Source organism: Geospiza fortis, unplaced genomic scaffold (genome assembly GCF_000277835.1).
Source record: "Geospiza fortis unplaced genomic scaffold, GeoFor_1.0 scaffold29, whole genome shotgun sequence".
NCBI classification, from domain to species: Eukaryota; Metazoa; Chordata; class Aves; order Passeriformes; family Thraupidae; genus Geospiza; species Geospiza fortis.
The window spans coordinates 1587708-1614069 of record NW_005054349.1 but is presented as its reverse complement, the minus strand read 5'-3'; the positions used below and the strand labels follow the sequence as shown (position 1 = coordinate 1614069).

Below are 26362 nucleotides of genomic sequence, written 5' to 3'. Positions count from 1 at the left end.
AACATTCCAAAATATTTAAAGATTTATGCAAAAAACTAAAAAAAAGCCCATAAAAATGAATATTTCAAAAAGTTACCAAGATGGTTAGCACCTGAAAAGCCCAGGTTTCCAGGTGAGGTTTGGAGGCACAGAAATATTTGTGCCTTATGCACACACCTGCAGATCTGGAGTTTGGCAGCTCAAATCATGAACAATTCCTTCTCCTTATGGGAGATGAATTGGGAGGAGAAGCCTTTCATGACTCCCATCTGATTCAACATCTGCAGAATTCCTGCAGCATTGCCTCTGTGTGCATGCCTGGAGAGAGAGAGCAGAATTGGAGAATTCAGCTTCCTGGGAGCTGCAGAGTGTCTGGCTGCAATTCTGATGCAAATGTTATTTAATCAGAAACAGTTTTGCTCTTCATTATATCTGATTACCATGGCAATTAAAATCACCTTTTAACTACCAGCATTCGGATAAAAGATAGAATGAGCTTTCTCAGTCCCAATTAGGGCTGAATTAATTGTTTTGAAGACATATTACCATTCTCCCTAATGCCAATGAAGGTAATGCCAGTGCAGTTCTGTGCTGGAGGTTGATGGATATTCCTGCTTTCCCTTTCCAAGTGCCCCCTTAGAAGATTTCATGGGGTTTTCATTCAGACTGTTGTGTTCTGTTTCCTTGAGCTGGTGTTTGATTTCACTGGGGCAGGATATCATTCCAGGGCTTGCTTTTGCTGCAGTTTTCTGATGATTCTGTGCTTTTGTGGTTGGTTTGTCTTCCTTCCACGTCCTTTAGCATAAACAGAAATCCATACTAAGCTTATTACGAGTTACATGTTATTTTGTAAATGTCTTTTTGGATTTCTCTATTTGCTGGTGATTGGCTGGGGTACCTGAAGTGGTAAATCTTGGCTCTTATTTACATTTTAAAGATTATTAGTTTGTGGTGCTGGATGTCAATGAGGCAAATGTTGAAATTCCTTTGGGAAGTCATTATTTTTCATATTGACATTGATGGTCTGTTTGAATATGCTGCACACCTCCTGAAACCTGGTATTCACAGAACAAAAACCAGACTGAGCTTTGCATTATGCTTCAAGGCGAGCATCTACAGGTTTGAGTTTTCCTCTTCAAAGCAGTTCTGCAGGAATTGCCAAAAAACTTTGTAAGAGCTGTTTGTGCAGAGTTTAAAGGGGTCTGGAGAATGGGGGGAGTGTCAGAGTTACTGAACTGCTGCTAAATGGGTCAGAAACAGCTGAGGAGAAATTCAAATGGATGTGAGCATGGGCAGGAAGTTAGAAAGAAATTACAGCTTGAAATTTAATCTCACCTTTAAATGTTCTGCTCTGGAAAATTTTGGTTTTGATAATGAAGATGGCCCATATGGTACTTTCTGATTTAGTTTATTGGGGGGAAAAATTATTAGACTGACAAATCTGTGATTGGGATAATTGCAGGGAAGAAAGAGAAATGGGATTCTTTTCTCTTAAAAGTAGGTTTCTTGGGGACTGTTTACTGAGCAGTAACAAGTAGTAACTTCAGGGAGTTTTCTATGCAAATTCAGCTTTTCCTTAGAGAAATTATTTGTGTTTCAAAAAGTAGGTACTGTTATTAATGTTGAAAGTAGCCTTAATTTTGTTTATCTCAATGTAACTGCTGTAAAACAGTTGATATTTTGTAGAACTTACAATGTTAAAAAGCATTTCAGAAATAATTATTGCTCAGCCTTACTGTAAGGCTGGTTCAGGAATCAGGGTGGGATGGGGAGCAGAATCACCCTTGGCTCAGTGTAAGGGCTGCTCAGTGATAAGAAAAAACCCCCTGAATTATCAACAGCTTCCAATTCCAAAACACAGCCCCCACCAGCTGCTGTGAGGAAAATTAAATCTATCCCAGTCAAATCCATCATCAGTATTAAAAAAAAGAAAGTAAAAAGTCATCAGGAACGTGTAAGAACTCTCCTCAAAATGTGTTCCCAAAACTCCTTTTTTCCCTAAGATGTTAGAGTTGTCCAATAGTAAGGAACTTTTAAAAGGAAATTATTAACAATGGTAAGAGCATTGACAATTTGTTCTGCCTTACATATCTGCTCATCACAGAAATTAAAAGTGCCTCAGTACTGTACCTTAAATGCAGCCTTGGAACTGCACAGAACTTTATTTACAGGTGTAATTACTGAGCTATCACATGGGATTTGTTGGGGTGAGGTTTTTTTTTGGTGAGCTGCACAATCTTTTCTTTCCCACACAGAGGCAATCTCTTCCCATTTCTCCAGATAATTCACATTGCAGCCTGTTTGAGGTGTGGTCCTTGCAGGACGAGGCTCCAGGGGCTGTGTGGGGGCATCTCAGTGTGGCCACAGCAGACCTTGACCATTGGGACATTTTCTCCCAAAAAATTAAAAAATGTGCATTTCAAACATTGTTTTCAATAGCCTGCCTGTACAACAAAGCAGGTTTTTTTTTCTTCTTCTTCTATTAATTTATTTAAGCCTGAGGTCAGGTTATCATCAACAATATTCTTAATTGGTGTGTAAGCAAGGCTTTGCCTTGTTTTGTAAACTGACATGAGCTGGGGGTTCACTTCTCAGTCACACTGTCCTAACTTGTTCTCCTCTAATTAAAAAGTAAATAAGAGGCACGAGACACCACTCTGCTGCAAGCTGCAGAGCAGGACTGCTTCCTGGAGATATTTATTATGCATGCAAAATGAATTTAGCAAATGAATAAAATGCAAATATATGGGGAGAACACAAAAACACGCTTTCCCAAAGACATTGAGAGCTGACCTTTTTAAGTGAATATATTGCAATTAAAAATTCTGGTGCTGGTTATGAATAAAAAGTCTTGTTTAAAAGTTTCTACAGGACACCCATTAGACTTTGAAAAGTGCATAAAAGTTCAAAGCAAAACAGGATAGTGCAAGATGTGAATAGCAGCACAATTTTAAAACCCTTTGGAGCAGCAGGAGGCAGCATGTGTTACCTAATGAGATATTTGACTGGACTCTTTCAGTAAGGACCTAAATTTATGAAAAAATTCCTGTAAAATTCCTGTAAACCTTTGCCCAAATGGCTGTGCAATATCTACACTTCTTATTAACTTAGATCAGTTTGCAGTCTGTATATTTATAATAACGAGTACAAGATATTTTGCAAGCGCGTTTGGAAAATACCAGAAAATAAAAACGTGCCAGCACAATATGTTTGTAAATATGTACAGGTAAGTCCTGTAGCAATCAGAGCAGACTGATTACTGAAGGCACTGATTGCTGTTTAAGAAGGGAGGGCAGCAGTACCCCCAGGAGCAGCAGCACCTTCCCAGCTGTGGCTCTGAGCTGAGGGAAGCAGATCCACTGGAGCTGGACCATGGGCTGAGCTCTGGGGGAGATTCTGCAGCCCCCAGTTATCCCAGCAGCTGGCACCTGCTGAAACATCCCCCTCAGCTTCCATCAGAACCCTTTGGGTCAGTATTTCTGCCTGACAAAGCCCAGCAGGGGCCAGGCTGGGTTCGGGGGCTGGCAGTGCCGCCCTGGGGCCAGGCTGCACTCAGAGCTCCCAGCCCCTGGAGGGTTTTGGGTTTTTCTCTTTGCTCTGCTGGCACTGCCCAGCTCCCAGAGCACAGGAGGAGCTTGTCCTGCGTCCTTCCAGTGGCTGAAGGAATTGTGCTGCCTGAGGCACTGTGTGTTGGAATGCACCCCTGGTTACATCAAAGGCTGTTCCAGTGCTGGTTTCTCTCCTGTCGATGCTGTAATCAGGCTGGTGCCCCACTGCTCCTGGAACCACAGGATCCTGGGTTTTGTTGCTGTTTCTTTGGTCACCTCTGCAGATTGGAGCTCTTGGGCATTCCCTGTTGAAGAGCTCCTGGCTGGCCTGTGAAGTTACACACATTAATTCAGTTATTCCAAAGCTTCTGCATGTCGGGTCTCTTCAGCAGCGCAAGGAGCAATAATGTTGTTCTATGGAAGAAGAAAGTTATTTGTCTTTATTATTACATTAAAAGTGGCCCAAATCTGCTGAGCAGCACTGGTGTAAGGCCTGGGCCCTGCAGGAGCACGAGCATTTCTGAAACGCCCAAAAACACACCTGATTCTGGGGCTCCAGAGGAGAGGGAACAGAATTGGTGTCAAACCCAAATCCAAACAAATGGATCTTAACACTTCAGATCATCACTGAGAATCCTTTTGCAGTCTCTTTAACACCTGGAGAGAATCTGGCCCTTTGCTAAGGCAAATCAAAGAAATTACCAATTTTTTTTTGCATGTCTCCACACATTCTCTCTTTTTTAAATGCTTGGGGCCAACTTGGAGCAGAAACAATGAGGAAGAAAATTACTTGTTCCAGATGAAACTCCTGTCCTTGTGTACAATGAAAGACATCTAAAAGACAAATAATAATTATGTGTTTTATTTCTGCTGACAGAAATGTTCGAAATAAGTTTTTAGTTTTCAAACTTCTGGCAATTTCTGTCTTTGTTTTTTATTTGTGTCTATAAATTGCTGTGGGTGGTATAGAAATGACAAACGGAGGAGGTTGCAGGTCCTGTGTGAAGAACTGCAGCAAGAACTGCAGGAAAAGACTGAAATTTCTGTTGAATTTTACTTATCAGTTTTAATCAGGGCTCCCTGAAAATGCAGTTCTTTGTCCAGTTCCCACTTAACCACCTGAAATCTTTGATTAAGATGCGCTGCTGAGATCAGACCTTGCATGAATTTTACTTTGAGGAGTTAAAGATCTCATCACTCTGTCCTACAGCTTCCTCAGTAATGTGTTTCATGTTGTATATTCTGGCATCCCAAAGCCAGGCTGGCTTTTGGCAGTGGCAGTAATTAGCAGGTAGAGCAGCTCACTCAGCAAAAAATGGAAGGCTGCATAAACATTCATGAAGTATTGAAGGGTTTTTGTCTTTTTTAATAAACTCTGCCAACTCTTACTTTTAATGAAGATCGAAGAATATTGTAATTTTTCTACACATTAAATATTCTAGATATTAACTAGTTCTGGGTGTGCAGTCACTGCCATTAAGTGTTTCAGACCAACTTGATGTGTATTAATTTGGACAAAGTGTATTCACAGACCTTTGATTTTGAAGGTAAATTTAATACAGAGCCAACAGCAAATCAATGAATAAGCATGGGTAGGATAAGAAGCACAAAGAAAAACAATTATGCTGTACAGTTTAGAGAAAATTCTGGCTTTGGATGTGAGTGGGAATTGAGAAAAGCTAATTTGCTTATTTGTTTTGCAGGAGCTCAGTTGTTTAAGGCTTTTAGGTGGAATGTAATTAAAACTGGTATTTCAGAGTCTTGTGCTGCTTCCTGCACTTGCTCTGCTCCCTTTGCTCCTACCCTGGCTGTGTTGTGTAGTGTGTGCAGAATGGCTGCATTTAGGTGGATGTATAATTTAAAGGTATCCAGTAGTTATTCTAATGATCAGCTTGTAGAAATTTGAACCAGGCTCTGTTCTAGGTGTGCTCTTACATCAGGTGTGGATGGAGTCTAATAAATCTGAATGTAACAGAGAACAAGGACAGAACAGTTTATTCATTAATAGAATGCTTTTAAACTTGAGCATTTGGGAGCCTGAATGTGCATCTAACCTCCCACACCTGGTGTGAGTCAGAAGGTTTTTACCATAATGTAATTTTTTTGCTTAAAGCAATGATCTTCCCAGATGGGGAAATTTGTATGAGTTTGGAGTCTGAGAGATGTGGATGAAATGTCCACCTACCTGCTGAGCCTAACCTATATTTTAGTTTTGGGGTATAACACAGATGTGGGAACAGAGAGAGGCATTCATCAGTAGTTTTGTAACCTTTCAGTTCTTTGACCTCTATTTCTCATGCTGCTGAATGCTGCTGTCAACTGTTATTAACAGACTGAAATGCAAAGGAATGTAAAGACTCAAATATATAAAAAGAAGTAATTTTTCCACCCAGATTTCCATAATGCACCATAAAGTCCAGCAATTTAAAGGCTGCAAGTGAGCTTGGATATGAAAAAAGCAAAATAAAAAATGGAGCAGAAGTAAAATTCAGTTGTTAGGAAGTGTTACACTATTGACTTCCACTGCATGATTATCCCCTCTTCATTCTCCTTATGTCACCTGAAGACCATCCATGCTATTGATTGTATAGATGATTTTTCCAAAGATCTAGTGAGTCATGAAGTCGGGAGGCATCATATAAAATATTTTCTGTGTGCTGCGATATTGAACTGTCTGCTGCTCAGTGCCATCGGATGCATTGATTAAACTGACCTGGTTGCACTTCAGAAAAGCCTCCAGCTATCCCAGCAGTGAGGCAGCCATCACTCAGCAGCCTATCTGCATGCTGAGGATGGCATCAGTAATGCACAGGGTGACATCTCCAAGCTGAAAGAAGGGTTGGCATCACCTTTGCCTGGTGGGCATCACCCACAGCAGACAGTGTCCCCTGCCCAGCAGCGTTGCTCTGAGGTATGCCTGCCTCTTGTTTGGCAGCATTATGGAAATGGGACTCTGGACTTCTGTTTCCTTCTAAATCTGCTTGCAGTTGTGCTGATGGAACTTTCTTGCTGAAAGAACAGTAGGGTTGGCATCACCTTTGCCCGGTGGGCATCACCCACAGCACACAGTGCCACCTGCCCTGCCAGCAGCCTTGCTCTGAGGTGTCCCTGCCTCTTCCTCGGCAGCATTATGGAAACAGGACAACTCTTGTGTCACCCTGGTTTTTTAAGATTTTCTAAGCCTTCTGATGTTGATGTTCTTGTAGCGAACTTTCTCACACACTTGCTGTAAATAACTCATTGTTTTGCATTCCTTTATGGAGGAGGTGAGAGTTGGGCTGTTGGTCTGTCCAGTGTCATTGGAGAGGTGGCACTGTCACCCTCCAATGCGCTGCCACTCTTGGAAAACTATAAATGTTGGAGTCAGAAAATAAACTTCCCTCTTTCTTCACCTTGAGAACAGCGCTGTGCGCTTGTGTTCTTCCGTGTCCTATAGCGACACTCTTGGACTTCTATTTCCTTCTAAATCTGCTTGCAGCTGTACTGATGGAATTTTGTTTTCCTGCTTGCAGAGGGTGATGAGACAGGGGTGATGGACAGTCTGCTGGAGGCCCTGCAGTCGGGAGCAGCTTTCAGGGACCGCAGGAAACGAACGCCGCGAGCGCAAGGTAAGGGAAATCCTGCAAACTCTGGGCTACAAACTGAGCACCTTCAGCTGGGCTACAAACACAGCCATCTGAAGCTGCTTGGCAAAGACTTGCCTGCAGTTTTCCCTGTGCTGCTGTTGGGCAGGGAGCTCCTGTGAAAGCCCAGCACATCACAGATTTTTAACCTGCAGCTCAGGCTCTGGGTTGCTGTGCTCCAAGGGCTCCTGTGGTGTTTGAAATGGCATTTAAACATCCCTGCACTGAGTGTGCTTCATTCTTACAGCTGTAAGTATAATTAATTCATTGTAGGTGGTGCCATGAGGAGTGTTAGCTCCTCAACAAATAAGATTTGAGTGTTCAGCTGGTCATCATTTCCAAGCACTGCTCTTGGGTGTGTTCTGCTCTGGTAGGAGCTTCCAGCATTTGGAGTCTTCAAAGTAAAAATACATTAAGATAGTAGTGTATTATATTTAAATAAATATCCATATTTACTTCAAAGTAAAAATACATTAAGATAGCTTCGTTTTCCTGAGAAAGACAATGGTTATTTACTTCAAAGTAAAAATACATTAAGCTTTGTTTTCCTGAGAAAGACAATGGTATTGGACTCAACTCTGTCCACTTTACTGAGTAATTGCTTCTTCCTGCAAGGGTGATTTTGAGACAATTTGAGAATCAGTGACAGCATTTCCTTCGTTCACTTCTCTGCTTATGATATTCCAGATGCACACACTTTGTGAAATGCATGTACTCTGCTTTCACTTTTCATCCAAGCTCATGGTAACTGTGTTTTGCAATTTTTCATTTCAAACACGTCTTCTAGTAAAAAATACAGTCTTAAAAAGCTACAGTTGAAGCTATTTGACATAAAATCAAAAGCTTGGTTTGGATATGTTTGGCAAAAGAGGGTCATAAATAAGCCATGTTAATCCACCTGATCCTCAGTGAGCTGGGGTTAGGTTCATGTTGGCTGATGGTTTGTTTTTTTAGAGGAACAGAAGAGCAAAGGCAAATTCTTTTACTCTCTTTAGTAGCAAAGGTAGCACATAATTATTTTTCATTTGCCATATGCAAGATCTTATGAAAAAAACCCAAATAAGTGACTTGATTTGCTCATACTCTGAAGTCAATTGTGCTACATTTCCAGGATCATTCTTAATTCAGGGCTTGTTTCTGCTCTCAGATCAGATGTGAAAGAAATCCTCGATCAAAGTTTGGTTTTTTCCCCTATCTTGAGAAGTATCATTTTGAGAGATGGTTTCCCTGTATTGTGCCTTGAGGAGACATTTGTCACCAAGTGGTGACAAAGCAAAGCTTCCCAGGGACCCGAGGAGAATGCACAAAATCTGCTGCAGCTGAGAAAACAGAAGATGATTGAACCTGGGGCAAAACCAGGGATTCCTCAGCAAAAATAGGGGACAGAGCTAATTAAAAATCTCTTTGGCTGATCTTCTTTTTTATGTAGTTACTTTGACTTCTGTGTTTGGAATTTCATTGAGTCAGGTGATATTCCAGTGAGGCCTGGCTTTTAAATGGAAGGAGCTGATTGACTTTGGGGAACTTGCTGTGAGAAAAGCAGTGGGTCCTCCAGTTCCAAACTCTGGCCAAATGTAAGTGTTCTGTAAGAGAAAAGGCCATAAAGTAAAATTTTCAGGGGTAGCTAAGAGTTGAGACTAGGATGCAATAAATGTTAGTACCAGTTAAATATCTCATTGAAACGTTCATGTCAATTTCCTCATGTGGTTTAGAAACGTACGTGACATTTTGTGAGTAACTTGTCTACACACCAAAAGGAGCCTCAAAATGTGGCTGTGACATTTCTGAGCAGTGAACTACAGCATGAAAATCCTGGAACCATTTACCATTTACAACCTTCCACATCTCTCCTTCAAAAAAGGAGCAGTGACAGTTCCCTCCTTGGTGCCACTCTGTCCTGCAGAGCTCCATCCTGTGAGATTGGGATAAACAATTAATTCTGTGCCTCCTCTGGTTCAGTGGAAGGGGGAAAATAAGGAAATAAAAGGCCTGGAAAGAAGAGCTTGGGGGATTTCTGGGCTTGCTGGGTTGTGTGGTTGTGATTGGCAAATGGAATAATTCTGTTTGTGGGCAGGGAACAGTGCAGGGGTTTTCTGAGCATTGTTAGAGCTGAACTGCTCTGGAGTTTGGGTTTGGGACACTCATGGGGAAAAATTAATAAAGGTGTTGCTATTTCCACAGTTAGAATTGTCCAGCAAAGTTTTGGTTTTGAACTTGTCTTGGTTGCACATTATGGTCTGAGAGGAAAATCCATTAAAAGTTTTCTGCCTGTTTGGACACAGATCTCATTTTTCTGTGTCAGTTGTGGTTGGAGTTTAGCAAGGAGAAAAAAACAACTTCTGCTTGTTTACTGTTTGTAGTTTTGCTAATTCCTTGGCAACAGTTGGCCCCTACAGAAAGGCAAAAAACCCTGTCCAAACCCCTAAAAAACCGAAGGAAATGCCCCCAAAACCACTCAGCACTGCAGCAGGTTCATTTTTGTACAGTTCTCATGTATGTGCTCTAGATCTGTCTTTTTCCAAACTTGCTTATTCTGTTTGCATCTTCTCATGGTGAAAATTAAAACTAGAGAGGTTTCACACCCTCACAGTGGCTGCAATCAGAAGATGGTGCAAATTCAGCTCGTGTTGTGTTTGCTTCCAGTGGTTTCATGAAGGAAATTTAACTCAGAGGGAACAAACTGTAGTTTCACTTCTAGATTTTTGATCAGTTTAGCTGAAACCCCACAACTTTGCCAAAAAACACCAAAAAAACCAAGCCAAAAAACCCCTGTGTGTGTTCCCTGTGGCTTTAGGTGAGCTGGGCCTGGGAAGGATTAATTAATTTGTACAATGGAGCTGCAGTTACTACAGGCTTACAACAAGGAGTGTCATTCCACCTCTTCAGTTTGCCTTTTTTACAGGGGTTGCTGCTGTACCTTGGAGAATATTTGTGCTTACATGGTCATGCCTTTAAAATAATTCCTTTTAAATGAATTCCCAGTCAGATTCAGACTGGGTAAGAGGTGCAGAAGGGAAGAGAGGGACTGCTCAACATTGCAGTACTTCTGCAGGGGGAAAAATCAAAATGTGAAATGTACAGACAGGTTCAGAAAAATAAAACCCATTTCAAATATGTTTCACTGCATTATGTTTGTTTGCTAAGCCTGGAAATGAAAAGCTACACTTTAATGGGTTGCATTACAACCCCAGACTTTTCCAGTAAAAATGGTTTTGTTAGGAGGTCATGGAGGTAACAATAATAAATTCCTGCCCCCCTCCTCTAGTTTTACATTTCACTCTGCTCTTTTCTGTTCCTTCTGCTGTAGATTTCTCAGTGTGCAAAACCATTGTGAGGTTCTGTCTCCTGAGCTCAGTGCTCCACTTCATTGTTTCTAGCCACAGATTTTAGGGAGAGAGATTGTCCTTCCAGGGGATTGCTTTGCTTAGAGAGCCTACAAAATAATAATTAGAAATCAGCTTCTAGAAATGTTGGTTCCTCTTCCAAAAATACCCTTGCATTTTGCAAGTTTGCCAATATTGGGATTATAAAGAGCAGTTTTAGGTGGCATTTATCACAGGGAGCCATTAAAATCTGCATCCAGCCCTGCTGCTGCACAATAATCCCTGCCCTTTTTCCTGGCCCTGGGCTATGAAATTATTAAAAGAAGACCAATTCAGGAATAATTTTTTTCTCTAAATTAGCTTAAGCAAATTTCTGCACAGAGCTAACTATTCTGCTAAGGCTCTTTTTATTAAGTTTCTAAGGTTTTTTTTTTGGCACGGAATTTAATTTCTTTTAGGAATGTTAATAACCAGTGCCCTCCTCTCCCATATATGCAAACTCTGGCAGGCTCCCTGATGCCCTGGGCAGTTTTTCCTGTGCCTCTCACTGCTGGGGATGCAGTGCTGCAAGGGACAGGCACGAAGGTTCTGCTTTAGATCTCTGTGTGTTTCTTGAGGATTTCCTCTGCTCTCTCAGCACACATTTTGGATTTGTTTTTAATTCCTGCATCAAAATCAGATCAGTTGCTGCCCTGTCATTATTTCCATGCTAAGAGCACACCTTGAGAATGAAAAGGAGACCCAGAACCTCCCTGGTTCTCTCAGCATCTGGTTTGTGTTTTTGGTGGGAGCATCTGAAAGGCTTCCACTCCTTGTTTAACCTTTGCAAGAGAAAAAGGAGTTGTGGTAATATTGTTCCTATTTTTTAATGATTTTTGGTAATTTTCATGTGGCATTCAGACATTTTAATTTAAAATATGTTTTTTTTTAAGTACGTGGATATTTTTCATTGCATCAGAATTCTAATAGAAGTTTATTGTTTTAGGAGTTTTGTGTTTTCTGCTTGGAGATAAAACTGTGCTTAAAGACTCACTTCTGCTTATCTACACCTTGCTAAACTAATTTTACCTTTGCACTGCTTGTATTAAATAAAATCTGGAGGGTTAGTTTGGGTTTCTGGGTGCACAGTCCTCATTTACCTGAGCCACATTCAAATAAAAGCCTTCAGTCAAAGCAAATCTGCTTTCCCAAAAGTGTTGTCAGTCATTCTGGATGTGACAGTTGTCTAAATAAGCTGGGTTTTGATATGCTTGCATCCGTGAATTGGTGAGAATGTCATGAATGTTCAAATGCAAGGAGGTGGGAGGTGCGCTGAGTTTGTGCTCAACAAAATGTCTTTCAGAGGAACAGATCCTTAACATTAAATACCTGTTATCAACTCGGAAATGCCCATTATGAGCTATAAAAAATTTAGTCCTGAGTTTAAAAATCAGTTTGTATTTTAAGCTTCTCTATCTTTTCAAACATTTTAGGTTTTAGGAGCTGAGTATTTACAGGCATGTTTGCTGTGCAGTTGTGTCGTGGAGGATTTTTGCTTACAGTCAGGTGCTGTGCACTAATGGGACTCACACAAGATCCAAGTGCTCCAAAATTCCCACATCTGTAATAGCAAGAGCTGAACAAGGTCACCAATAATAAATTTACTCGTTTTGCTATCATGGCACTATTGTAGATTTAAGTTTGCTTTTTATTTCTAAATATAAATATGGGCACCATTCAAATTGAATCTCAGCAAGTTACCTGAGTCCTGAGAGCTCCATAAACAGTCCCAAAGCTGTTTAAAAATAGGTATTTGTGGTATAATCTATTTGTACTGTGTCTGCATTTTGTCTTCTGGCTTTTGTAATTAAAGGAGTAGTTAGATAATACATTTTTCCTGTGGCCTGGCATGAAAGGAGCAGCTTTGAGATGGGGAGATTTTACTTGACAGGGGAGGTGTCTCTGCCTATGACAGGGGGTTGGAAATAAATGATTTTTAAGGTCCCTTGCAGCCCAAACCTGAATTCTGTGAGTTTTCAGAGGAATTCTCCTTAAAGGAGGATGGAGGAGAAGTGGACAAAAAAGAAACTAAAGGGGCTTCAGCCTGCTCAGACTGGATGCTCCAGGTTTTTAGGTGGACACCAAATTCCCTGGAGCAGGCAAGGAGTGAAGAGGCTCCCGAAACACCTCAGGGCCACTGTTCCCGAAATTCAGGAATTCTGTACATTTGCATAATTGCTCTCACCTCTGTGGGTGTGTTACCCTTCTCTGAAGCAAGGGCTGGAGATTGATTTGTTGTCTTTAAAATCGATTTTCTGCTCTTGGTATGCAGGGACTGTTCACGTGTTGAGCTAGAGCATTTCAAGTGTTTATAAATGTTTGGGGAGCTCCAGAGACACAGAGGAATGGGACTGTGAGCTCTGGGCTTTGGATCTCTTGTGCTGCTTTCTCTAAGTTGTTATTTGCCATTTAATGTATTCTTATTTCCCAATACAAGAGTTTTTCCTGAACAAATGAAAACGTGACATCAAATGGCAAAGCCGCGTGCACATTCTGCTAAATGTCCTTCAGAAAGTTGTTGTGCTATGTAATTGTAACTAATTACCTCAGTTTGTTCTTCATCTAAAGCATTTAGTTACTTACGCAGGCTAAGGAGAGTTCTGTACCCCTTGCTTTTATTAGTGTGCTGCAGAGTGCACTCAGTGCAGTGGGAAAAGTTCTCCCTGTGAAGTTTCAGAATATTTTTCAAGTTTCAGCATTTTTAAAACTCAGCACTGGTGTTACTTTACTCACTGAATTGCCCTAAGATCCAAACATAGGAAATTCTAAATTTGTGTGCCTTTTGAAGTACAAACCCACAGTCCATGAGTGATGATGGGAGTTCCATGGGAGCACTGAGGATTCTTCATCTGCAGCTTTACCACAGAACATCTGAACTTGTGCCAATTGCTCCAAACCTTGAAACTGAGTGTTGGATTTCATTTTACATTTCCATACATATTTGTATTTATTTATATTTATTCATTTAAAGTTGTTTGTGTCTGTTTGGTGGCAGGACTCTGCAGGCACCCAGAGCAGCTCTGCAGTCACTCACAGTGTTTATTGTGGAGCTCCTTTCTCTTAGAGTTGCTCTGGTTCAGTTGCCTCTGAACCTCCTAAAAGCCTTTTTGAAGGTCCTGTGTTGTGAAATAGATTTTTAGACACAAAACAAAGCTTTTCTGAGAACCAGGAATTCTTCCCAGCAAGCAGCCTATCAAAAGAGTGACCCAGGATGAGACTGCCAAGGTCGCAGAGAAGGATTTTGTACGAGTTGGAAGTCACTCACCATTCTGAATTTATTTATTTTTTAATTCACACTGAATCTGAAAACTGTTCTATTTTAATGAGCTATGTCCTGCTAGATGGGAAGGCCTCCATTTCCAGAGACTGATAGCTGAATTTTGGCTGCATCTTTATGCAGTAGCTGAAGTTAGAGGAACTTTTTTACATGCAGAGAAAGGATATTCATGCATTCATTTACCAACTACATGAGTAGTAATGAACGATATGCAAGGCTAACTTAATTTGCATTTGGCCATTTGAATTTTCTTTGTCAGTGCTGACAGTGTTATCATGCAATTATTGTGAAACACTTCTATTTGAAAAATTTTCTCCCACAGTACTGTTTACTGAGGTAAAGCACATTGGCTTTAATATTTTAATATATATACATAATGAATGGAAAGGGAAGAGATGAAAATCACTGTTGCAGTGTATGACTGGGGAGGGGATTAATTGAAGTGACATTAGGTCCAAATGGTTATTTTGTAGGCAGGGAGGATTTCTGTTCCATCCTGTTCAGGGCACACGGTGTAGAACTGAGTCCCCAGCCTCAGCACGGAGCCACTGGCCCAGAGTTCTTCCTTGTGGCTGTCATCTGAGCTGCAAGAACTTCATTTGTTTCCTTCCTGCAAAGGCAATATTTACCCTGTGGGTTATGATGTAAGAGAGAAAACCATGAAACTTCTCATTTTATTGTGGCATCAGCGGGAGAAAATAAGAAAAAAAAACAAAATGACAATGCTCAGTTACAGAGCATTACAGATACCATCTGAGGCAGTTGTGTCATTCTGTGAGAGGCCAGCATTGCAGTTGCCTCAAATAATTTTATTTTCCTGATTTTTTAGTTTCATAATCATGAGAATTTATTTTTCTGATGGTTTAGGTTCACAATTTTTCATTTCAAAATAAATGAATTTATTTTCCTGCTGTTTTTAGTTTCATCTCTCTGTAAGAGGATAAGTTAAAGATGCAGCCCAGGTGTGCAGTGGCAGAGGGACAGGTGGAGGCCAGCAGAGCTTTTGGAGCAGCTCTGCAGAGGAGGGCACCAAGTGTGGGATGGACAATGCAACCTGAATTCTGTGCTTAATCCTGCGGGTGTTATGGTACTCACAGAGGTGTGCTACCCAAAAACAGAGTTTGGTCTTCATAGCTTATTACAAGTGCAAAATGTTACCAATTTTGTGGTATAGATTTTGTGATATCAACTCGTCCTCAATTGGATTGCTTTTGTGCTTCTAGGAATTTGGGCGAAGATCATTTCAGGGAGCTGATTTGTGTATTGGCAGGTTGTTGGCTGGCTTTATCTGTGATTTTTTTGCATCTTTCTACAAAGCATCTCTGGCCATTTATTCATAATATATTGGGCTTAGAAGGCTGCAGGGCTGACTTTGCCTGCAGTGCACTTTGTCAGGGCGCAGGCACTGTGAGCTGCAGGCAGGCTGGGATTCCAGCTGCTGATGCTGCCCTGGGAAGGCTGAGCTGGAACAGAGGCTGGACACTGCTAAAGAATAAAGCAGGGATTTATTAACCAGATCTCCTCCATGGATGCACCTTGGGCAGCACCAGAGCCCAGCCAGGGCTGCACCCAAGATGAACCAAAATGGCCCCAAAATGCACGGCCGGGCACGGGGTCTCTCCCTGGGATCAGTTCTGCTCCATTTGCCCCTTGCAGTTCATTGTCCCATTCCAGCTTTAGCCCCTGCAGTCCCACCCTGCTTGTTTTTCTCTCTCTAGCCCACGGTGTTTGTGCTCCTGGGCTGAGATTGGGATCATTTGTCCTTGGTGCCCAGCTGGAGCAGGAATTGTTTTGTCTCCCTGCTCTGTGAAGAGAGCTCAGCATGCCCTGATGTGAGCCCAGACCCACACACTAAAGCAGCACAGAATCAGAAAAATATAAAAGCAAAACCTGAGGCATCATTGAGACCTGGTCAATCATCATTTCAAACCCAATTTCCTGTCAGTATCACCATTGCATTTCTGAAACTGCAGCACAGGTGGTTCATCTCATTATTGCACATTATTGCCTCAACATAATGTAGCTGAGCTGGTACATTTGTAATGTATGGAGCTCCAAAATTGCTCTCACATCCTGAGCACTATCCATGCTGCTTAATTGTAGGACATTTGCACTGCTGGGTTGTTTCAGTTTTCAATGCTGTTATATTTTAAAGGGTGCTGCAATTAGGGTGAAGTTATTTTTAATGATGACTAAAACCAGGTGTGAGATATTGATGATGTACATTAATAATAATTCTGATAGTCCTGTATTTTAGAGTAACTAGTTTCAAATCACAGAATTGCCTTTATTCTGTAAAAACCAGACACCAGCCTTAAAAGAGTTGGTTTTATTTAGCCATGCTCAGAGCACCCTGCAGAAGTGAACCTTTGATATGGTTTGTTGATCTTCTCAGTAGAAGATCTCTGCATGTTACACAGCTGATTTCTCTTTTGGAGGGGAAAGTGACATAATAGGCTTTGATATAAGATTTTATAAGAACATTATCACTAATATATCTATTAGTGTGTGCATTAGCTCATCTCCTTTACCCTCTCATGGAAGTATATAATGTCATAATATTGTTATTTAAAAACTATATACACACTGTATAGTGCCTTCCAGATGGAGCTCTAAAAATAACAGAGATACTAGAGTTCTTCCTTAGATCTCCATTATATTCACTTCTCATTTTCTCTGTGATTTCTGTATTTTTTTCTTCCATTTCTTGTTGCATTGGATATTTCTTCTGTTGGTGAAGAAGATTCTATTTAAATAATTATAAGGAGAGTATATAAAATTTTACAATGCTGTCTACGTGTCTGTAATTCCATGAATATATTACTGGAGTGGAATGTCAGCCTTCCTGCATTTTCCCCTACAAATTTAAATTACAAATTAAAATAGACATACCACACTGAAATAGGCAAAATGTTCAGTCATTGTGAGGATGATTTTTTTTTTCATTTTAAAGGGAACAAGTTTCTAAAATAACATAATAGGAAAAAAAGCCATTATTGCCAGTATTCCCTCAGGAGAGGGAGAAATCATTCAGCTTGGAGGGCCACAGCATTTTCTGTGCTGTGATCAGGTTACATTGTCAGCTCAGCTGGCTTTAGGCTCTGTAAATTATGTCCAAACCAGAATGGGATGGAGGGAGGACCCAAAAGCTCCTTATGACTTCATGGAGCAGAATTTGAGTCTGAGAACGGCAGCAAATTCCATCATCACCGGGGGCTGATTAAAATCCAGCAAGGTGTTCAGTCAACAATTTGGAAATTAATTATTTCCTTACAAAAGACACAAAACAAGATGAACCACCAAAAAAAACTACCAAAAAAAACCCCAGCCAGAACAAGAAAAACCTCCTAGATCTGATGATTCACTCCTCAAAAAATACATTATCATCCCTGTCAGACATTGCAAAGATGACTGGCAATTTCTTTCCTTGTAAAATCTGTTCATTACAAGATGCTTTTGACAAAAGCTTATTTTATTTTTAAATCTACTTTACCAGAGTGTAAACCTTAAAGGGCGATTTACTAGAAGTTTCATTTTTTTTTTCTCCTAATGGATAACCACTCAGAAGGAAGCTGGAATTGTGTTTATGGAGTCTTCTGAATATTTACTTCCTGTTGTAATAATAGAGACACCATCACTAAGGAATATACGTTTCCAAAAGATCTCTCTTCACTGAAGACAATCATGATTTGGTTGAAGGGAGCAGCAGCCCATCATCTAAGTGAGCAGATATGAATCAATTCTGAGTGAACAGATATGAATCAATTCTGAGCTGTCCTTAAACTTCTTAGGAAAACCTCTTGCAATGTGTTGTTAAAGAGTCAGAAAGTTCTGTAGCACTGAGGGAGGAGGATTTCAGGAGTGGATGCAGCTTTATAAAGCAGGTTTAGCAGTTTGCTGGAATTAGATTTGTGCCAAACCCTCACTGGTAGGACAGGAGTGAAGGGATGGAGCATCCACAGACCAAGCAAGTGCAACACAAAACCTGTTCTGGAGGAATTGCTCCTCACTGCAGGGAGGTGTGGGAGATGAATTTCTGGGAAAATTTAGTGACTGTCTGTAGGTTTGATGTGGCTTTTTTGTAGTTGTTCACTTACTAATTGTTTGCGAGTATTTCATTTTTTCTGTTTAAGAGGTTATTGATCTATTTAAATGGGCTGACTTTTTTTATGATAACTTTAGAGTGGTAGGTGTTGATATGGTTTCTATCAAAAACTTTTTATCTTAATTTTATTGGGACAACACATCTTTCATACTGTGGTGGGTTCATGTACTATAAAGGGACAGATGGTTGTTGTTTTTCTTTTGGGAGAGTGAATTGTGACATCTACATTATAGCATCTACATTACAACATCTGTATTATCTCACCCTTCACATAAAACTGAAAATAGAATGAAAGCTTTTAAAACCCATCTCTGGGTCAGAAAAAGGCTTAATCCAGGATAGGATCCTTGGACAGGAGGTGCTGTCCAAGGTCTGCAGAGCTCTGTAATTCCATTCAGACTGAGCTGGAGGATGAAATTCTGTCGAGGGAGAGAGAAGAATAAAAACCTTTGGTCTCTCCTGAGTCCCTGTGGTCAGGCTGGCCCTGTCCCCTGAGTGACCACAATTAAATTTATCCAAAGGATCTCCTCTATGGATACACCTTGGGCAGCACAAGAGCCCAGCCAGGGCTGCACCCAAGATGAACCAAAATGACCCCAAAATGCACAAACAGGCACGGGGTCTGTCACTGTGATCAGTTCTGCTCCATTTGCATATTTTTAGGGGTTTTTTTAAATGTCTATTTTAGAAAGGGCTTCCCTCGAACAATTGGCATGAGAAGGTTGCATTTGGTATTTTTGTAAGAAGAAATCTCTCCCAATAGCTCACTGTTACTATCAGTCCTGTAAATACTCTGGGCTCTGGCTTTAGCCTCTTGAAAATTACTCAATGTGAATTTACTGTAATGATGGGCTAATTAGTTAAAGTTCACTGAGTTTAGCTAAACACACAGTGTTTGATGTGGAGAGAGAAATCTGTGCTCTGTCAACCTTTCCAGACATAACCCTGCTCCCAACATTATGTGACAGGTAGTCAGGCCTGGGGATGTGCTGCAGAGCAGCTCAGCTCAGCTCTTCACTCTTGACTAGTTATTTATCCCGTGGAGCAGAATTCACAACTGCCAGATGGGAAGTGGGGAGCACCCAAGGAAACCTCTCCAGCCTGCCTTTCCTTCCTCCATGCAGCAGGAAATGGTTTGGAGATGGTGGCTGTAACTCACATCGCTGTGTTTTGGGGTTTTGGTTGCTGTAAACTTTCTCTTTGCCCTGTATATCCTGAAATATCTTTATATTTATCTGAAATATTTTTTATATTTAGGAATGCTCTGTTATAAATAAGAGTCTGCAAGCGTTTTTTAACATTTTGCATTTTCAGGATATTAGACAATTCCAAAAGATAATTTCAGAAACGTCTTCACAAGTGAGTTGTTCACACTTCACCAGACAAACCAAAACCCCCAAACCTTATTTATCTAATCTGTGGCACCTCTGGATGTTGTTTTATTGGAAGGAAAGTGATGAGCTGCTTCTGCTGCGGTTCCAGGCACACAGAAAGATGCGTTTGAATCAATCAGTTACTGGAGCCTGTCCCTGTTGGTGGGGAGATAAAAGTCAGTGGAACAGGATGGTGGTGCCCAGGTTGCTGTGCTGGGGGGTGAGCAGGACACTGGATAAAAGCAGCTTTTTTGAGGCACCATCAAAACCCCCAGCAGCAAAACCCTTTTTGCTCTCAGCTGCCCGAGCAGTCTGACCCAGGAAGAACTTGCTCTTGGCCACACATGAGAGCACTTGTTTAAAAAAGAGACAAACAACAAAAGGACCCACAAATGTCGTCCTGTACACAGAATTTTCTGACCATTCTTTGTGGAAGTCCTGTCATTTTAGCAAATGAATCAGTTGGAAGGGGCTCCTGGGAAGAGCCCTTATGGTTTAAGGAGAAAATGGCACTGTCTGGATTCTGGTTCGCACTGAAAATTAATGAAAAAATAATGAAAATTAACGTTCAGCAAGTGAATAACTGTCTTGTACAAACTGAAAGGTTATCCCTTAAATATTTGATGGACCTGTAAGCAGCGAGGGCTGTGGTGTGTGGAAGTGATGTCAGCAGAAGCTGTGGGCCTGGGAGCTGTTCCCAGTTTGTCCCAGTGCTGCACTGGGGCCCTGTGGGTACCACTAGGTGGAACCATCAACCCTCCCTTGCTGCCAGCACAGAGCTCGCTCAGCTCAGAGAGCCTCTCAGAAGGATGAAAGCCAAGAGGTTTTGTGTTATTTTGTGTGTGTGTGTCTGTGAGGGAAGGAATAAATTGCTGCCTGCTTGGCTGAAATTGTTTTTACTAAAATAGGCAATACAATCTTTCCTCTATGACCACTGGGATTATGTGCACTGGCAGTAATGCAACCTTTGCAGTGTTCTCACCCCAAAGTTTCTGGGTTTGTGTCCCAGTTCCTGGCTAAAATCCCCTTTCAGAGGATATAATCACTTCTCCAAAAATTAAGCTGGGCTTTAATATAAATTTCATTCTTTGCAGGTTTTTTGAATGAGTAGTGTCAGTGAAGGAGAGCTCTAGAAATACATTTTTTTAGAATCACATTTTTTTAGAATCACATTTAGTATTTATATTAAATATATAATATTTAGCACTTGTATTGATATAAATATTTTTATAGTTAGTATTTTTATTTATTTCTCTTCTTAGCAAAAGAATAAATGATTTTTCATTAGGGAAAACATGAATTCCAAGCTATAAATGTGAGTAAGGGTAAGATTTCCTGGTTTATTCTAATTTTCTGTGTTTGCTTGCATTGTGCTGTATTGTCCACAATCCTTTCCTACAGTAATTAATCTTTCAGTGCTGTCAGGGCCGTGCTCACTCCAGCTGCAAAGCCCTGACACTTTGCTGGACGTGGGGATCTCTTGTGAAATGATGCAACAGCACTAAAAATAATTGCACCTTGAAATTGGGAACATCAAACGATGGAAGCAGTTTGTCATTGTGCTTTTCCTCTCTTTCATTGCCAGCAATGATTGTAGTAAAAGATAAGTAGGAAAGAGAACTTTTATGGTGAGAATAGTTCCTTATGTCTTATTTTCTCTCTTTTTTTTTCTGCCTTTGGTGCAGCAAAGGGGAAGCTTTTCATGTGGGGACCCACAGAATGCAGCTGCAGACAGCAGGGGGAAGAGTTTGGTCAAATTGCCACTCTACCAAACATCTATAGAAAAAAAGAAAAAAAAATTTCCATTGCCAATGACAAATCCAAGCTGAAAGTTGGCCTTGCCTGTTGTCATTCATTGCCATTCATATTTAGGAAGCAGACTGCTGTGATAATTGATTTGATGGTCCAGCTTGAGTGGAAGCACTTCTGGGCATAGCAGGCCTCAGAGATGCCAAAAAAGAAGAAAAGGTGGGAATGAAATAATGCACTACTTTCTCCTCAGAGGCATGTGGCCCAGTTTTTGAGAACAGAAAAACATGCTTTAGAAGAAGAAAGAAAAAAAAACTTAGTAACTCGGTAATAAGTACAAAAATGACCATATAGCCTCAGTCAGATAAAAATAGGCATTCAGAGAGAGACAATGAGTGTACATATTTTACTGGCAGGTGAATAATAGGAGAATGCTGTGGAAATAATCTGATTTTTAACGGACTCTGTCCAAGGGAGTACCTTTCTTGCTTATTTTTTTTGTGTAACAACAAAAGAGGCTCCCTTTCCTCAAAACACAGACGCAAAATAAAAACCACACGAAAAACAATGTTTAAATTTTTTTTAGGCTTTCCAAAGAGGAATTGATAGTTCTGAAGAAGGGAAGGAAGGCAATTATTGAATTTGAGAGGCAATAGATGTGCTTGGATTAAGTGAACTCCCATTGGGTTTATTTACTTCCAGCATAGGTGATAATGAGGCTTTTCCCTGCATTTCTGGCCGTGGGGCAGTGTTCACCCACAGCCTCCTGCTGCTATGAATAACTCAGGACACTGAGTGCTACTTGGGGGGGAAAAGTAGATTTAAAAACTTCTGTATTCAGTGCTTGACCTCTTAATCACAAGTGCCAGCAGCCTTTCATCGATTTAAAGACCCAAGCAAAACCAGATCAGACTGAGCCATTGAAACACAGAAGTGCAATCACAACTGGTTTGTCTTTTGAGTGATGCTTATTTATTGGCAAAACCAGTGTGGTCCCTCAACTGCTGAACTCTGCATTCGTGGTCCTGAATCCTTTATCCAGGAACTGAACTGTACAGTGAAGCCTGGAAAGGCAGAGCTGCTGGAGGAGCAGGAGGCTGGGGCTGTGCTGTTGCAGGCCATACATGAACATTGCTGTGATTTTCAGGGTTTGAAGGAGCTGTCCTGCCTTCAGGGGATGATAGCTGGTGTGAGCACAGAACAGATCCTACACTTAGAAAAGAGTCTGTAAAAACATACTCGTTTATTAGGAGAAAATATCAGATTTTCTGATATGTTAGGACTTTTTAAAGTCCTTTTTGTATATTGGAAGCAGAAGCTCAGTTTCATAAGCCATTAAACATCTGAAAGTGAGATAACCCATGTGCCATTCTTCCTTTGAATTCTCCTTGCTTTCTATCTACTTATCTATAAAATTCCTTTTTAAGTATCAAAACATTCCATTAAATTGATGGATAGGAAACATCACACGTGGCAGGTGTTTGAAGGAAATGCTCTTTGCGCATCTCAGCAGAAGGAAACTTCTCAGAGAAGCTTTGGTTTGGAGTGATGCTGAAGTTGAGGTGGGATGCTTCTCTTGGTCACAGGTGGGGCAGCAAGGGAATAAATGGAACACTTGAAGAGTTCTGGTTTGTGGGAATTCATGGAGAGCACTGAAAGTGGCAGCAGGAAGCATCAGCTGATGGGGAATGCCTGGGTTAACCTCACTCTGCATCCCCTGTGCATCCCTGCTGAGTCAGTCTGGATCTGCACACAGATCAGTTTTCTGTGGCTCTGAAATGTGTGAATTCTCCCCCGTGTTTGTTGGGAAGTGTGTTCTTCCTTCCAGGGTGCTTTGGAGACGTTTGTGACAAATTACTGTCGCTCCTGAGCACACAGATCCTGGTCAGTTCATCTGAGCTGGAGCTTGGGAAGTGCTTCCAGCTGAGCACCCTGCAGTAAATATTGTTAGACCTTGATTAAAAGATAATTGGAGTAATTTAGATTTTGACTGCAAATTCTGTGTGAGCCATTGTGTTGTAGTGGCAATGATTAGTAATTATTTTTATTCTATTTTCAAACTGGGCAGCACCTCCACGCTTCACCAAGTGCATGCTCCCGCCTCTCAGGAGTTCCAGGGAATGGAGCTGGGGTTTCCAGCTGGAGATGTGGAATATTTCAGGAGATGTGGAATATTTCAGAGCCCCCTGTGCACACAGGAGCAGCTGCTGGCCCTGGGAGGGGGAGCCTGGCCCCAGGGAATGGGGAACCTTCTCAAACTGAGGAGATTTTCCACTCTGCTGTTGATTTACCATATAGTGAGGGTAGCACAGGGGAAGCCCTTTGGAATTCCCCTCTTGTGCCATGTCCCTGCCCATGGGGGTGGTTTGTGTGCTCTCAGACCATGGAAAGGTCTGCTCTGGAGGGGACCTCGAGGTCACCTCCTCCAACCCCTGCTGGAAAAGGGCCACACACCAGGGGCTGCTTCCTGCAATCCTCTCGTTCTGCTCATGCTGAACAAACCTCTCCCAAATCTGCCCTGAACCAGGACACCCACCAAGGGTATTTCCAGCAAAGGAGTTCCCAGCACGTGTCTGGTGGTGTTTAATTGCTGCCACAGTGGGTTTGGAGCTCACCCTGGAGAACCTCTGGCCTTGTGTCAGCCCCTGGTGCTGGCAGTGCCCGTTCCCCTGGGAGCACCAGGAGAGCTCAGCTGGTCCTGGCTCAGGGTTAGGCCGAGCCCAATCTCACTGCCAGGTGTCAAAATATGTCAGGAGAGAGCTCCAGGTTCTGTGAGTGGCTAAATGTGCCTTCTGTGCTGTCACATCATTTCTAATGGTCACATGCAACTGCTGCATCATGAAAGCAGCCAGTCCAAAGCTCTGCTCAAAGCAAGGCAGGGATCAGCACAAAAGCACCTGATTTAAAAAGGGAGAAAGCTATTGGAAGGTGACAGCTGGAATTCCAGTGCTTAATCTGTGTAATTAAAACTTTTCTGAGGAGCAGGAAAAGCAGGTTGGACTTGAGGTAGTTTTAGGAGTTAATTAGCAAGGTCTTTTTGAATATTAAGAATGCCTTTGAAGGATAAAGTTTTAAAAAACTAGTTCAGGGCTTTCAAACAGCATAAATTAAGAGAGAAACTTTCTTTTTACACATCTTCAAGATGCAGACAGAGTCATCCTCCCTAAGCATGCCATTTCCTTCCATCAGAAATATAATCATAGATCCTCCTCAATGTCTGATCTTCATAAGGATTTATTAGCTTGCTAACAGTGCACTGGTAATTTAACTGGAAATAATATTTTACAGGAGGTTTTTTTTTTGCACATTCACCATTGCAAATACTGAAGTCAGTAGCTCTCAAGTCATAAAGTGAGTTTCTTCTTGGGCTGGGTACTGTGATACATCACCAGTATTGGAAACAGCAGCCTGCATCATTTAAGGTACAGCGGCAGAATTATAGAGAGCTTTGGGTAATAAGGGAGCTTAAAAATCACCTGAACCATCCCAATCCCCCCACCTGAACCATCCCAACCCCCCTGCCCCACCTCCCACCAGCCCAGTTTGCTCAAAGCCTTTTGTTTAACCTGGCCTTGGACACCCCCAGGAGGGGAAGGGGCATCTCCATCTCTTGGGGCAGCTACAGCCACTGTCTCAGCATCCTCACCATGAAGAATTTCCTCCCAAAATCCCACCCAGCCCTCCCCTGTGGCAGCCTGGAGCCATTCCCTGGTCCTGTCACTCCTGCTCTGGTCACAGGTGCCCCTCCAGCTCCATGGAGCCCCTTTAGGGCTGCAAAGGGCTCTGAGCTCTCCCCAGAGCCTTCTTTTCCAAAAGTTCTGCCTTTTTACAAGGGAGTGCAGCTGAAAATACAGCCTTGCTTGTTCTCACACTGCTCTGGTGGGTTTTTGTCAGCATTTGCCAAGAAATAAAACTTAAGTACACTGAAAATTTGGGGCCATATCTCTTAAAACATATGGAGAGTATGGGCTTGCTCTGTTCATATTTTACCTGGGTTTATGCTTTGTTTTGTGAATGCACTCACTTTCACAGGGAGAAAGAGCTCTGTGTTTCTTTTACACAGCGATGTGGGCAGAATTTAGGAGATGTACTTTACTTTCACTCACTTTTTATTAGTTCTGATGTACTCAGCTCTTAGAGAATTCCTCACCTGTGAGCTGTTTCAAACTGCTGTTCCAACAGCAGAGTGCATCGTGATATGAAACAAAATTAATTCACCTGGTTTATCACCTGTGGGTTTGGAAAGCAAATCAACATCAGAATTATCTATCAACAATAAATACATCAAAGCAGGACACAGAATGGCAGTAAAGTTCTTGTGCTGTCTGCAGAGATGGTTGAAAGAGGAGTGCACTGTTCTTTAGGTGGGAACTCCAGAGGAACTGCAGAATTTTATAGGACTCAATCATTCACAAGGCATTATTTAAGTTTATTTTAGTAGAGCATCCAATCCATTGAGCATTTAAGCTTCCCAAACATCCCGATTTAAAAAAAATAAAATTCAACAGGCTTCAAAACCCTTGGTGAAGAGTCAAAAAATCCAGCTCTGAAAGGGAAGCTGTAAATTAGTATTTGAAGTTTTACTTCTGCCCAGTGGTGAATTATTTAGAAATGTTACACTGATTGCTTCATGAATCAGTACTTATCTTCCTCCTTAAAAATGCATTGTTCTAGAAACTGTAGACATTTATAAACAGACCTGTCCAAAAGTGAAATACTCTGCTTCTAGGACGAGGGGGCTGTTAGGGTTCCTAGTTAGAGGGAACAAATGACAACAACAACAAAAAAACCCCCGAATAACAAGAATAACAACAAAACCCAAGCCCGAAGTTCATTATAAAGCAATGTACAATACCAGAAGTGAGTGGCAGCATTGGCCTTGCAGCAGATCACTCTCCCAGCCCTGTGTGGAATGGTGTGGGGAGGAGGCGCATTCCAGCTGTGCCCCAGCTGTGCTCAGACACCCAGCCTGGGAATCTGTTACCCCGGGAGCCGCAGCCCAGTTTGGCCCCGCAGCTGTGCAGATTATTTACCAATTAAAAGGATGTTTGGCATCCAGGGAAAGCCTTCACGGTTTGTGACTGAGGTGTATTGCAGAAACAGTGTCAGGCATGAAATAATTGATTCATTTGCTCAGAGTTGGGAGGTTTGTGTTAGCACAAAAGAAACAGAACCTCATGGAGGAGCATATGTCACATCTCCTCTCTGCTACACTTCAGCTTCATTATTTAGGATTTTTGGATGCCTTTTCTGTGGTAATGCCTGCCTCAGAATCACAGAGAGTGACTCTGATGCTCGTGGTGTTTGTCAGGGTGCCCTTGCCCCGGCTGCAGCAGTTTTCAGCAG

At 41.6% G+C, this 26362-nt stretch overlaps 1 protein-coding gene across 2 annotated transcripts in view; it reads left to right on the top strand.

The window, feature by feature from the left end:
* Positions 1-26362, top strand: part of DIAPH2 (diaphanous related formin 2) — a 151903-nt gene that overhangs the window by 93785 nt on the left and 31756 nt on the right. For both annotated transcript variants that reach the window (XM_031058841.1, XM_031058842.1), the window contains one exon: positions 7040-7135. In XM_031058841.1, the coding sequence (XP_030914701.1) occupies positions 7040-7135 (96 nt within the window). The remainder of the gene's footprint in view (positions 1-7039; positions 7136-26362) is intronic.